Source organism: Saccoglossus kowalevskii, chromosome 4 (genome assembly GCF_978046115.1).
Source record: "Saccoglossus kowalevskii chromosome 4, keSacKowa6.1, whole genome shotgun sequence".
NCBI lineage: Eukaryota > Metazoa > Hemichordata > Enteropneusta > Harrimaniidae > Saccoglossus > Saccoglossus kowalevskii.
In genome coordinates, this window is record NC_140644.1 from 40,931,542 (window position 1) to 40,947,352 (window position 15,811).

General features: G+C 39.4%; 1 protein-coding gene across 1 annotated transcript in view; it reads left to right on the plus strand.

The window, feature by feature from the left end:
• LOC102808296 (ribonucleoside-diphosphate reductase large subunit-like) overlaps positions 1-15,811 on the plus strand; it is a 75,106-nt gene that overhangs the window by 37,933 nt on the left and 21,362 nt on the right. The window contains exon 11 of the mRNA XM_085498428.1: positions 4,780-4,929. Coding sequence (XP_085354554.1) covers positions 4,780-4,929 — 150 coding nt within the window. The remainder of the gene's footprint in view (positions 1-4,779; positions 4,930-15,811) is intronic.

The following is a 15,811-nucleotide window of genomic DNA, read 5'->3' on the forward strand; positions in this document are numbered from 1 at the left end:
GCCTATACCTGACCCGACCCTAACCCCAATGCCAAGACACGTTCCTGTTAATAATTCCGTTGCCCATACCTGACCCGACCCTAACCCCAATGCCAAGACACGTTCCTGTTAATAATTCCGTTGCCCATACCTGACCTGACCCTAACCCCAATGCCAAGACACGTTCCTGTTAATAATTCCGTTGCCTATACCTGACCCGACCCTAACCCCAATGCCAAGACACGTTCCTGTTAATAATTCTGTTGCCCATACCTGACCTGACCCTAACCCCAATGCCAAGACACGTTCCTGTTAATAATTCCGTTGCCTATACCTGACCCGACCCTAACCCTAATGCCAAGACACGTTCCTGTTAATAATTCCGTTGCCCATACCTGACCTGACCCTAACCCCAATGCCAAGACACGTTCCTGTTAATAATTCCGTTGCCTATACCTGACCCGACCCTAACCCTAATGCCAAGACACGTTCCTGTTAATAATTCTGTTGCCCATACCTGACCCGACCCTAACCCTAATGCCAAGACATGTTCCTGCTAATAATTGCTCAACAATGATACTCTGTTGTGCACTGTCTGCGGGTTAGTTGCATTGATGTCAACTGATTAAACAAGTTGCATTTAAGTAATTTCCACTATTAATAAATGGTTAAATTGTGACAATAAATGTGTGGACAAATATTTGAGATTTATTTTGGTGTAGACAACGTTCGTTTAATTACTTTACACCATTACAAGTTGTTAAATTGAGAGAATAAATGTATGAACTAATATTTAATACTTATTTTGGTGTAAACAACTCATGTTTGATTAATTCCCACAATTACAAGTTGTTAAATTGAGAGAATAAATGTGTGGACAAATATTTAATACTCAGTTTGGTGTAAACAACTCATGTTTGATTAATTCCCACAATTACAAGTTGTTAAATTGAGAGAATAAATGTCTCAACAAATATTTAATACTTATTTTGGTGTAAACAACTCATGTTTGATTAATTCCCACAATTACAAGTTGTTAAATTGAGAGAATAAATGTGTGGACAAATATTTGAGACTTATTTTGGTGCAGACAACTCTCATTTAATAATTTTACACCACTACAAGTTGTTACATTGAGAGAATAAATGTCTCAACAAATATTTGGTGTAAACAACTCATGTTTGATTAATTCCCACAATTACAAGTTGTTAAATTGAGAGAATAAACGTATGGACTTATATTTAATACTTAGTTTGGTGTAAACAACTCGCGTTTGATTAATTTCCACAATTACAAGTTGTTAAATTGAGAGAATAAATGTGTGGACAAATATTTAATACTCAGTTTGGTGTAAACAACTCATGTTTGATTAATTCCCACAATTACAAGTTGTTAAATTTAGAGAATAAATGTCTTAACAAATATTTGAGCCTTATTTTGGTGCAGACTACTCTAATTTAATAATTTTACACCACTACAAGTTGTTAAATTGAGAGAATAAACGTATGGACTTATATTTAATACTTATTTTGGTGTAAACAACTCATGTTTGTTTAAGGTAGAGATGCATGTTTGTGGGCACTTGGCAGTGAAATTATATTTTTTTGCTTTTTATTATCCAAACAGTCTTGGCTATAGACTGTTAAAATTTTGTGGAATTGTGAATAGTGGAACATACTCAAAACACGATTTTAAAATATAGATAACAGGTGCAAACATTCTCTCTTTTGAATGCTTAGAAAGATTTAGCAGGGCTGTACATAAATAATAAAAAAGAAACATGGTGAAAAAAAGAAATGACGAAAACGATAATACATTTAAATTTGGAACTGTTACAGCCATTTTAATTATGAGCATTAGCAAACTTCTTACTGAGTGAATTTTTATGCAAATTAGCAATTATCTCAGCTTCTTTTTAGTGCACATCCCAGAACTTTAAAAAAAAATAGCTCCTAGACGCTTTGACCTTTTGTTTTGAAATTTTCACAAATGATTGACAATGTGTTTATCTTCAAAACGCAGTTGGGGCATTGTTTTTGATTGAACAGTGTTACCATAATCGTATAGACAACTAGCCTGGGTGTTAATTTATGCATAAACTTGAAGTAGTGAAATTTGAGCTGCTGCCCTGCAAAATTGACAACTGGTAGACAGTTTTCAAGACGGCGCTTTCTTCATAGTAAACAGATGTATCCATAAACCAATTTTGACAGAAAACAGAACCATGGTTTAGAAGCTAATTTTTTTTAAATCACATTTGACCAAAAAAGCACATTTTTGTGCATACTGTAAAGGGGGTAATTATTCACTGGGTTTTAATTTAGCTTATTTCGCTGACTGGAAAATGCGCTAATTAAAACCCAGTGAATATGTAAAATTTAGCATAGAACACATTATCTAAATGATAAAACCGTGAATTTAAAACCCACTGAATATGCCTGAAATGTCAAATCAGTGAAATTTAAACCCAGTGAAAATTAGTCATTTTACAGTATTTCAAACTACAGTGTCCATAAAAAAAATACTAAAAAAATTTTAAAATTCATACAATAAGCTTTTCGAAAATATATAGTTTTGTGGACAAGGGAGGTCATTTTGGTTTCCTAATTAACTAATTAAAATACCTGTCAGGTAAACTGCATCTCTACCTTAATTCCCACAATTACAAGCTGTTAAATTGAGAGAATAAATGTCTTAACAAATATTTAATACTTAGTTTGGTGTAAATAACTCGCGTTTGATTAATTCCCACAATTACAAGTTGTTAAATTGAGAGAATAAACACCACAGAAGATATTCGTCTGTTGCCTGAATTGTTTTCGTAATATAGGGAACACCATCGACACTTTAACAAAACTTACCTTGACTTGGGTCTTGTTTATCTCTTGTCACAATCTGGAAACTGTTGAACAAATTGCGCGTCGTCCAGTTTAAGATGCAAGTTATTTTATTATTTATTCATTCAGTTTTGCATGGTGAAGTTTTGTGAGGTTTATTATTTTTTTGCGACGTTCTTTGTTTTCTTGTTACGGTTTGTGGGATTTCAGTTTATTTGATTTACGTTTTTACGGTAGCTCTGAGTGGGACTCGAACCCACTGTCTTTTCAAGCTAATTTTTTTTATTTAGATGGCACACTTGTGTACCACGCCACAACATTTATTTTTTGGTGTTTATTTTCTAACTACTCCAGTGTTCCGAAGAGTTGAAAGGGAAAGCCAAAACGATTGCTGGTTTCTGATTGCTTCGGTTCTGGTGAGTGTGTATCTAGTGTGATTCGAACCCATGTCGTTTGTATTGGGCGTTTTTTTTCTTTCCCATATTGGCTACGCCGTAATATGCATCCACTTCTCCGTTTTATTGTGATTTTGAGAGTGTTTAATGATGTCTTCCTCACCCGTCACGCCATGAACCAGTTTCAACCACACGGCCATTTTGCAACAAAGTGCGTGACCCTCGGCGTGACCCGACTGACTATATGATTGTTCTGTTCAACTGTTAAGCTAGGATTTATTACCGTTATTATCATTATATTGTCACGTGATTTGTGTTACCTTATGTGTAATGTCTAAAGTATCTTTATTGTAATTTGTATATACCAATTCGTATATACCGAGGAAACGACCCCGAGTGAAGGTCATCTATTTTGTGACGTCACCAATTTGTGTGTAGGTACGGCTTCTAGAACCGTGCCGACAAGACTATAGTACTGGAAATGAAATAAACATACACCAAAATATCGAGTTAAAGCTCCTGGCTTTAATACTTCTCAAAATAATTACAAGAAATTAAGCACAGAATAATACATTGAGTAAATTCACTAAAATAGGGTATTGCTAAGGGAAGTGTGCATTGGTGATAACTCACAGTTCCAGGATGTAGAAATAGATGACAGTCAATGACTTCTGCAACACAACAACGAAGAAATACAGGAGTCTTGCTTGCAGAGGAACGCTGTTATTCTGGAGGGCGCTGCTGAAAGCAGGAGATCGCAAAGCAGTTCATGCAAGTCTCACAGAATGATGGTTGAAGCCTGTATCACTTATCGCAATATTGCAGTAGATACGCAGTAGAAATGATGGACCCCAACTGTCCTCGGTCTGTCAAATTTATAGGCATAAATAGCCCAGATTCAGTGACACCACCTGGGTTTCCACATGAGCCAATCATAATGTGATCTTGCTAGTAGCTGTGTCACGTAGCAACTCAGTAGATCCTAAACACTTTTTGTTATTCAAATAAAAGCACACCTGGTAGATTCCAATTGTCCTTCCAGAGTTGAAATCAAATATGATCTGTCAAACACCTTCATGACAGTTATCACACGGCAATGCAAATCGTTTCTTCTCATAATTCCATGCACACTTCTATTTACAGTGTTTGAGGCAATTTAACAAAAACATAGAATAAAGGATGCTGACAATGCAAAAAATTATATGTAGTGTTATGAGCGTACATACACGTATAGCTGTCATGAAAAATTGGAGCTTTTTGAATATTAGTGTAAGTTATCCATAGAATAATGTGTTTGCATGGTTTCTTATGCAAAATGTTCCAAAATGGCAACTTTTTCAGTTATTTTGCATTTATCTTTTTTCTCCAGAAAAATTTAAATATGAATGACTTGCATTTTAAATGATTTGTTTATGTTTTAATGGTAACCAACTACCTTTAAGTTAAGAAAAACACCTAAGTGTAAAATGTGAGCCCCATTTTCAAGGTTGGGTACCCAAGTTTTGGCCAAGAGACATGGGTTTTTTTCAGTATCTATAAAGACATTTCTCAATTTTTATTGCTTAAAGGTTGCTGTGTGTAATCTGGCTTCCATTGCTCTGAATATGTTTGTTAAACCAGACAAGACGTATGATTTCAAGAAACTGGAACAAGTTACAGGAGTTATTGTTAGAAATCTGAATAAAATTATTGATGTCAACTTTTATCCAGTGAAAGAGGCAAGTATTTTACTCCAGTTACCAACCTATACAGCCCTGTGCATAGTCTAGTGCATGGCCAACTTTGTACAAGTCTGCATTCATATGCATAGTCTAGTGCATGGTCAACTTGGTGCAAGTCTGCATTCATATGCATAGTCTAGTGCATGGCCAACTTTGTACAAGTCTGCATTCATATGCATAGTCTAGTGTGAGACCAACTTTGTACAAGTCTGCATTCATATGCATAGTCCAGTGCATAGCCAACTTTGTACAAGTCTGCATTCATATGCATAGTCTAGTGCATGGCCAACTTTGTACAAGTCTGCATTCATATGCATAGTCCAGTGCATAGCCAACTTTGTACAAGTCTGCATTCATATGCATAGTCCAGTGCATGGCCAACTTTGTACAAGTCTGCATTCATATGCATAGTCTAGTGCATGGCCAACTTTGTACAAGTCTGCATTCATATGCATAGTCTAGTGCATGGCCAACTTTGTACAAGTCTGCATTCATATGCATAGTCTAGTGCATGGCCAACTTTGTACAAGTCTGCATTCATATGCATAGTCTAGTGCATGGCCAACTTTGTACAAGTCTGCATTCATATGCATAGTTTAGTGCATGGCCAACTTTGTACAAGTCTGCATTCATATGCATAGTTTAGTGCATGGCCAACTTTGTACAAGTCTGCATTCATATGCATAGTCTAGTGCATGGCCAACTTTGTACAAGTCTGCATTCATATGCATAGTCTAGTGCATGGCCAACTTTGTACAAGTCTGCATTCATATGCATAGTCTAGTGCATGGCCAACTTTGTACAAGTCTGCATTCATATGCATAGTCTAGTGCATGGCCAACTTTGTACAAGTCTGCATTCATATGCATAGTCTAGTGCATGGCCAACTTTGTACAAGTCTGCATTCATATGCATAGTCTAGTGCATGGCCAACTTTGTACAAGTCTGCATTCATATGCATAGTCTAGTGCATGGCCAACTTTGTACAAGTCTGCATTCATATGCATAGTCTAGTGCATGGCCAACTTTGTACAAGTCTGCATTCATATGCATAGTCTAGTGCATGGCCAACTTTGTACAAGTCTGCATTCATATGCATAGTCTAGTGCATGGCCAACTTTGTACAAGTCTGCATTCATATGCATAGTCTAGTGCATGGCCAACTTTGTACAAGTCTGCATTCATATGCATAGTTTAGTGCATGGCCAACTTTGTACAAGTCTGCATTCATATGCATAGTTTAGTGCATGGCCAACTTTGTACAAGTCTGCATTCATATGCATAGTCTAGTGCATGGCCAACTTTGTACAAGTCTGCATTCATATGCATAGTCTAGTGCATGGCCAACTTTGTACAAGTCTGCATTCATATGCATAGTCTAGTGCATGGCCAACTTTGTACAAGTCTGCATTCATATGCATAGTCTAGTGCATGGCCAACTTTGTACAAGTCTGCATTCATATGCATAGTCTAGTGCATGGCCAACTTTGTACAAGTCTGCATTCATATGCATAGTCTAGTGCATGGCCAACTTTGTACAAGTCTGCATTCATATGCATAGTCTAGTGCATGGCCAACTTTGTACAAGTCTGCATTCATATGCATAGTCTAGTGCATGGCCAACTTTGTACAAGTCTGCATTCATATGCATAGTCTAGTGCATGGCCAACTTTGTACAAGTCTGCATTCATATGCATAGTCTAGTGCATGGCCAACTTTGTACAAGTCTGCATTCATATGCATAGTCTAGTGCATGGCCAACTTTGTACAAGTCTGCATTCATATGCATAGTCTAGTGCATGGCCAACTTTGTACAAGTCTGCATTCATATGCATAGTCTAGTGCATGGCCAACTTTGTACAAGTCTGCATTCATATGCATAGTTTAGTGCATGGCCAACTTTGTACAAGTCTGCATTCATATGCATAGTTTAGTGCATGGCCAACTTTGTACAAGTCTGCATTCATATGCATAGTCTAGTGCATGGCCAACTTTGTACAAGTCTGCATTCATATGCATAGTCTAGTGCATGGCCAACTTTGTACAAGTCTGCATTCATATGCATAGTCTAGTGCATGGCCAACTTTGTACAAGTCTGCATTCATATGCATAGTCTAGTGCATGGCCAACTTTGTACAAGTCTGCATTCATATGCATAGTCTAGTGCATGGCCAACTTTGTACAAGTCTGCATTCATATGCATAGTCTAGTGCATGGCCAACTTTGTACAAGTCTGCATTCATATGCATAGTTTAGTGCATGGCCAACTTTGTACAAGTCTGCATTCATATGCATAGTTTAGTGCATGGCCAACTTTGTACAAGTCTGCATTCATATGCATAGTCTAGTGCATGGCCAACTTTGTACAAGTCTGCATTCATATGCATAGTCTAGTGCATGGCCAACTTTGTACAAGTCTGCATTCATATGCATAGTCTAGTGCATGGCCAACTTTGTACAAGTCTGCATTCATATGCATAGTCTAGTGCATGGCCAACTTTGTACAAGTCTGCATTCATATGCATAGTTTAGTGCATGGCCAACTTTGTACAAGTCTGCATTCATATGCATAGTCCTGTGCATGGCCAACTTTGTACAAGTCTGCATTCATATGCATAGTCCAGTGCATAGCCAACTTTGTACAAGTCTGCATTCATATGCATAGTCCAGTGCATGGCCAACTTTGTACAAGTCTGCATTCATATGCATAGTCTAGTGCATGGCCAACTTTGTACAAGTCTGCATTCATATGCATAGTCTAGTGCATGGCCAACTTTGTACAAGTCTGCATTCATATGCATAGTCTAGTGCATGGCCAACTTTGTACAAGTCTGCATTCATATGCATAGTCTAGTGCATGGCCAACTTTGTACAAGTCTGCATTCATATGCATAGTTTAGTGCATGGCCAACTTTGTACAAGTCTGCATTCATATGCATAGTTTAGTGCATGGCCAACTTTGTACAAGTCTGCATTCATATGCATAGTCTAGTGCATGGCCAACTTTGTACAAGTCTGCATTCATATGCATAGTCTAGTGCATGGCCAACTTTGTACAAGTCTGCATTCATATGCATAGTCTAGTGCATGGCCAACTTTGTACAAGTCTGCATTCATATGCATAGTCTAGTGCATGGCCAACTTTGTACAAGTCTGCATTCATATGCATAGTCTAGTGCATGGCCAACTTTGTACAAGTCTGCATTCATATGCATAGTCTAGTGCATGGCCAACTTTGTACAAGTCTGCATTCATATGCATAGTCTAGTGCATGGCCAACTTTGTACAAGTCTGCATTCATATGCATAGTCTAGTGCATGGCCAACTTTGTACAAGTCTGCATTCATATGCATAGTCTAGTGCATGGCCAACTTTGTACAAGTCTGCATTCATATGCATAGTCTAGTGCATGGCCAACTTTGTACAAGTCTGCATTCATATGCATAGTCTAGTGCATGGCCAACTTTGTACAAGTCTGCATTCATATGCATAGTTTAGTGCATGGCCAACTTTGTACAAGTCTGCATTCATATGCATAGTTTAGTGCATGGCCAACTTTGTACAAGTCTGCATTCATATGCATAGTCTAGTGCATGGCCAACTTTGTACAAGTCTGCATTCATATGCATAGTCTAGTGCATGGCCAACTTTGTACAAGTCTGCATTCATATGCATAGTCTAGTGCATGGCCAACTTTGTACAAGTCTGCATTCATATGCATAGTCTAGTGCATGGCCAACTTTGTACAAGTCTGCATTCATATGCATAGTCTAGTGCATGGCCAACTTTGTACAAGTCTGCATTCATATGCATAGTCTAGTGCATGGCCAACTTTGTACAAGTCTGCATTCATATGCATAGTCTAGTGCATGGCCAACTTTGTACAAGTCTGCATTCATATGCATAGTCTAGTGCATGGCCAACTTTGTACAAGTCTGCATTCATATGCATAGTCTAGTGCATGGCCAACTTTGTACAAGTCTGCATTCATATGCATAGTCTAGTGCATGGCCAACTTTGTACAAGTCTGCATTCATATGCATAGTCTAGTGCATGGCCAACTTTGTACAAGTCTGCATTCATATGCATAGTTTAGTGCATGGCCAACTTTGTACAAGTCTGCATTCATATGCATAGTCCAGTGCATGGCCAACTTTGTACAAGTCTGCATTCATATGCATAGTCCAGTGCATGGCCAACTTTGTACAAGTCTGCATTCATATGCATAGTCTAGTGCATGGCCAACTTTGTACAAGTCTGCATTCATATGCATAGTCTAGTGCATGGCCAACTTTGTACAAGTCTGCATTCATATGCATAGTCTAGTGCATGGCCAACTTTGTACAAGTCTGCATTCATATGCATAGTCTAGTGCATGGCCAACTTTGTACAAGTCTGCATACATATGCATAGTCCAGTGCATGGCCAACTTTGTACAAGTCTGCATTCATATGCATAGTCTAGTGTATGGCCAACTTTGTACAAGTCTGCATTCATATGCATAGTCTAGTGCATGGCCAACTTTGTACAAGTCTGCATTCATATGCATAGTCTAGTGCATGGCCAACTTTGTACAAGTCTGCATACATATGCATAGTCCAGTGCATGGCCAACTTTGTACAAGTCTGCATTCATATGCATAGTCTAGTGCATGGCCAACTTTGTACAAGTCTGCATTCATATGCATAGTCCAGTGCATGGCCAACTTTGTACAAGTCTGCATTCATATGCATAGTCCAGTGCATGGCCAACTTTGTACAAGTCTGCATTCATATGCATAGTCTAGTGCATGGCCAACTTTGTACAAGTCTGCATTCATATGCATAGTCTAGTGCATGGCCAACTTTGTACAAGTCTGCATTCATATGCATAGTCCAGTGCATGGCCAACTTTGTACAAGTCTGCATTCATATGCATAGTCCAGTGCATGGCCAACTTTGTACAAGTCTGCATACATATGCATAGTTTAGTGCATGGCCAACTTTGTACAAGTCTGCATTCATATGCATAGTTTAGTGCATGGCCAACTTTGTACAAGTCTGCATTCATATGCATAGTCCAGTGCATGGCCAACTTTGTACAAGTCTGCATACATATGCATAGTTTAGTGCATGGCCAACTTTGTACAAGTCTGCATTCATATGCATAGTTTAGTGCATGGCCAACTTTGTACAAGTCTGCATTCATATGCATAGTCCAGTGCATGGCCAACTTTGTACAAGTCTGCATTCATATGCATAGTCCAGTGCATGGCCAACTTTGTACAAGTCTGCATTCATATGCATAGTCTAGTGCATGGCCAACTTTGTACAAGTCTGCATTCATATGCATAGTCCAGTGCATGGCCAACTTTGTACAAGTCTGCATTCATATGCATAGTCCAGTGCATGGCCAACTTTGTACAAGTCTGCATTCATATGCATAGTCCAGTGCATGGCCAACTTTGTACAAGTCTGCATTCATATGCATAGTCTAGTGCATGGCCAACTTTGTACAAGTCTGCATTCATATGCATAGTCTAGTGCATGGCCAACTTTGTACAAGTCTGCATTCATATGCATAGTCCAGTGCATGGCCAACTTTGTACAAGTCTGCATTCATATGCATAGTCCAGTGCATGGCCAACTTTGTACAAGTCTGCATACATATGCATAGTTTAGTGCATGGCCAACTTTGTACAAGTCTGCATTCATATGCATAGTTTAGTGCATGGCCAACTTTGTACAAGTCTGCATTCATATGCATAGTCCAGTGCATGGCCAACTTTGTACAAGTCTGCATACATATGCATAGTTTAGTGCATGGCCAACTTTGTACAAGTCTGCATTCATATGCATAGTTTAGTGCATGGCCAACTTTGTACAAGTCTGCATTCATATGCATAGTCTAGTGCATGGCCAACTTTGTACAAGTCTGCATACATATGCATAGTTTAGTGCATGGCCAACTTTGTACAAGTCTGCATTCATATGCATAGTTTAGTGCATGGCCAACTTTGTACAAGTCTGCATTCATATGCATAGTCTAGTGCATGGCCAACTTTGTACAAGTCTGCATTCATATGCATAGTCTAGTGCATGGCCAACTTTGTACAAGTCTGCATACATATGCATAGTCTAGTGCATGGCCAACTTTGTACAAGTCTGCATACATATGCATAGTCTAGTGCATGGCCAACTTTGTACAAGTCTGCATTCATATGCATAGTCTAGTGCATGGCCAACTTTGTACAAGTCTGCATTCATATGCATAGTGCAGTGCATGGCCAACTTTGTACAAGTCTGCATTCATATGCATAGTCTAGTGCATGGCCAACTTTGTACAAGTCTGCATTCATATGCATAGTCCAGTGCATGCCCAACTTTGTACAAGTCTGCATTCATATGCATAGTCTAGTGCATGGCCAACTTTGTACAAGTCTGCATTCATATGCATAGTCTAGTGCATGGCCAACTTTGTACAAGTCTGCATTCATATGCATAGTCCAGTGCATGGCCAACTTTGTACAAGTCTGCATTCATATGCATAGTCTAGTGCATGGCCAACTTTGTACAAGTCTGCATTCATATGCATAGTCTAGTGCATGGCCAACTTTGTACAAGTCTGCATTCATATGCATAGTCTAGTGCATGGCCAACTTTGTACAAGTCTGCATTCATATGCATAGTCTAGTGCATGGCCAACTTTGTACAAGTCTGCATTCATATGCATAGTGCAGTGCATGGCCAACTTTGTACAAGTCTGCATACATATGCATAGTCTAGTGCATGGCCAACTTTGTACAAGTCTGCATTCATATGCATAGTCTAGTGCATGGCCAACTTTGTACAAGTCTGCATTCATATGCATAGTCTAGTGCATGGCCAACTTTGTACAAGTCTGCATTCATATGCATAGTCTAGTGCATGGCCAACTTTGTACAAGTCTGCATTCATATGCATAGTCTAGTGCATGGCCAACTTTGTACAAGTCTGCATTCATATGCATAGTCTAGTGCATGGCCAACTTTGTACAAGTCTGCATTCATATGCATAGTCTAGTGCATGGCCAACTTTGTACAAGTCTGCATTCATATGCATAGTCCAGTGCATGGCCAACTTTGTACAAGTCTGCATTCATATGCATAGTCTAGTGCATGGCCAACTTTGTACAAGTCTGCATTCATATGCATAGTCCAGTGCATGGCCAACTTTGTACAAGTCTGCATTCATATGCATAGTTTAGTGCATGGCCAACTTTGTACAAGTCTGCATTCATATGCATAGTCTAGTGCATGGCCAACTTTGTACAAGTCTGCATTCATATGCATAGTCTAGTGCATGGCCAACTTTGTACAAGTCTGCATTCATATGCATAGTCTAGTGCATGGCCAACTTTGTACAAGTCTGCATTCATATGCATAGTCTAGTGCATGGCCAACTTTGTACAAGTCTGCATTCATATGCATAGTCCAGTGCATGGCCAACTTTGTACAAGTCTGCATTCATATGCATAGTCTAGTGCATGGCCAACTTTGTACAAGTCTGCATTCATATGCATAGTCCAGTGCATGGCCAACTTTGTACAAGTCTGCATTCATATGCATAGTTTAGTGCATGGCCAACTTTGTACAAGTCTGCATTCATATGCATAGTTTAGTGCATGGCCAACTTTGTACAAGTCTGCATTCATATGCATAGTCTAGTGCATGGCCAACTTTGTACAAGTCTGCATTCATATGCATAGTCTAGTGCATGGCCAACTTTGTACAAGTCTGCATTCATATGCATAGTTTAGTGCATGGCCAACTTTGTACAAGTCTGCATTCATATGCATAGTTTAGTGCATGGCCAACTTTGTACAAGTCTGCATTCATATACATAGTCTAGTGCATGTCCGACTTTGTACAAGTCTGCATTCATATGCATAGTCCAGTGCATGGCCAACTTTGTACAAGTCTGCATTCATATGCATAGTCTAGTGCATGGCCAACTTTGTACAAGTCTGCATTCATATGCATAGTTTAGTGCATGGCCAACTTTGTACAAGTCTGCATTCATATGCATAGTCTAGTGCATGGCCAACTTTGTACAAGTCTGCATTCATATGCATAGTCTAGTGCATGGCCAACTTTGTACAAGTCTGCATTCATATGCATAGTTTAGTGCATGGCCAACTTTGTACAAGTCTGCATTCATATGCATAGTTTAGTGCATGGCCAACTTTGTACAAGTCTGCATTCATATACATAGTCTAGTGCATGTCCGACTTTGTACAAGTCTGCATTCATATGCATAGTCCAGTGCATGGCCAACTTTGTACAAGTCTGCATTCATATGCATAGTCTAGTGCATGGCCAACTTTGTACAAGTCTGCATTCATATGCATAGTCCAGTGCATGGCCAACTTTGTACAAGTCTGCATTCATATGCATAGTCTAGTGCATGGCCAACTTTGTACAAGTCTGCATTCATATGCATAGTGCATGGCCAACTTTGTACAAGTCTGCATTCATATGTATAGTCCAGTGCATGGCCAACTTTGTACAAGTCTGCATTCATATACATAGTTTAGTGCATGGCCAACTTTGTACAAGTCTGCATTCATATGCATAGTGCATGGCCAACTTTGTACAAGTCTGCATTCATATGCATAGTGCAGTGCATGGCCAACTTTGTACAAGTCTGCATTCATATGCATAGTCCAGTGCATAGCCAACTTTGTACAAGTCTGCATTCATATGCATAGTCTAGTGCATGGCCAACTTTGTACAAGTCTGCATTCATATGCATAGTCCAGTGCATGGCCAACTTTGTACAAGTCTGCATTCATATACATAGTTTAGTGCATGGCCAACTTTGTACAAGTCTGCATTCATATGCATAGTGCATGGCCAACTTTGTACAAGTCTGCATTCATATGCATAGTGCAGTGCATGGCCAACTTTGTACAAGTCTGCATTCATATGCATAGTCCAGTGCATAGCCAACTTTGTACAAGTCTGCATTCATATGCATAGTCTAGTGCATGGCCAACTTTGTACAAGTCTGCATTCATATGCATAGTCTAGTGCATGGCCAACTTTGTACAAGTCTGCATTCATATGCATAGTCTAGTGCATGGCCAACTTTGTACAAGTCTGCATACATATGCATAGTCTAGTGCATGGCCAACTTTGTGCAAGTCTGCATTCATATGCATAGTCTAGTGCATGGCCAACTTTGTGCAAGTCTGCATTCATATGCATAGTCCAGTGCATGGCCAACTTTGTGCAAGTCTGCATTCATATGCATAGTCTAGTGCATGGCCAACTTTGTACAAGTCTGCATTCATATGCATAGTGCAGTGCATGGCCAACTTTGTACAAGTCTGCATTCATATGCATAGTCTAGTGCATGGCCAACTTTGTACAAGTCTGCATTCATATGCATAGTGCAGTGCATGGCCAACTTTGTACAAGTCTGCATTCATATGCATCGTGCATGGCCAACTTTGTACAAGTCTGCATTCATATGCATCGTCTCGTGCATAGCCAACTTTGTACAAGTCTGCATTCATATGCACAGTCCAGTGCATGGCCAACTTTGTACAAGTCTGCATTCATATGCATAGTGCATGGCCAACTTTGTACAAGTCTGCAATCATATGCATAGTCCAGTGCATGGCCAACTTTGTACAAGTCTGCATTCATATGCATAGTCCAGTGCATGGCCAACTTTGTACAAGTCTGCATTCATATGCATAGTTTAGTGCATAGCCAACTTTGTGAAAGTCTGCATTCATATGCATAGTTTAGTGCATGGCCAACTTTGTGAAAGTCTGCATTCATATGCATAGTTTAGTGCATGGCCAACTTTGTGAAAGTCTGCATTCATATGCATAGTCTAGTGCATGGCCAACTTTGTGCAAGTCTGCATACATATGCATAGTCTAGTGCATAGCCAACTTTGTTCAAGTCTGCATTCATATGCATAGTTTAGTGCATGGCCAACTTTGTGCAAGTCTGCATACATATGCATAGTCTAGTGCATAGCCAACTTTGTACAAGTCTGCATTCATATGCATAGTCTAGTGCATGGCCAACTTTGTACAAGTCTGCATTCATATGCATAGTCCAGTGCATGGCCAACTTTGTACAAGTCTGCATACATATGCATAGTCTAGTGCATGGCCAACTTTGTACAAGTCTGCATACATATGCATAGTCTAGTGCATGGCCAACTTTGTGCAAGTCTGCATTCATATGCATAGTCCAGTGTGAGACCAACTTTGTGCAAGTCTGCATTCATATGCATAGTCCAGTGCATGGCCAACTTTGTGCAAGTCTGCATTCATATGCATAGTTTAGTGCATGGCCAACTTTGTACAAGTCTGCATTCATATGCATAGTCCAGTGCATGGCCAACTTTGTGCAAGTCTGCATTCATATGCATAGTCCAGTGCATGGCCAACTTTGTGCAAGTCTGCATTCATATGCATAGTCTAGTGCATGGCCAACTTTGTGCAAGTCTGCATTCATATGCATAGTCCAGTGTGAGACCAACTTTGTGCAAGTCTGCATTCATATGCATAGTCCAGTGCATGGCCAACTTTGTGCAAGTCTGCATTCATATGCATAGTTTAGTGCATGGCCAGCTTTGTACAAGTCTGCATTCATATGCATAGTCCAGTGCATGGCCAACTTTGTGCAAGTCTGCATTCATATGCATAGTGCAGTGCATGGCCAACTTTGTACAAGTCTGCATTCACATGCATAGTGCAGTGCATGGCCAACTTTGTACAAGTCTGCATTCATATGCATAGTGCATGGCCAACTTTGTACAAGTCTGCATTCATATGCATAGTCCAGTGCATGGCCAACTTTGTACAAGTCTGCATTCATATGCATAGTCCAGTGCAT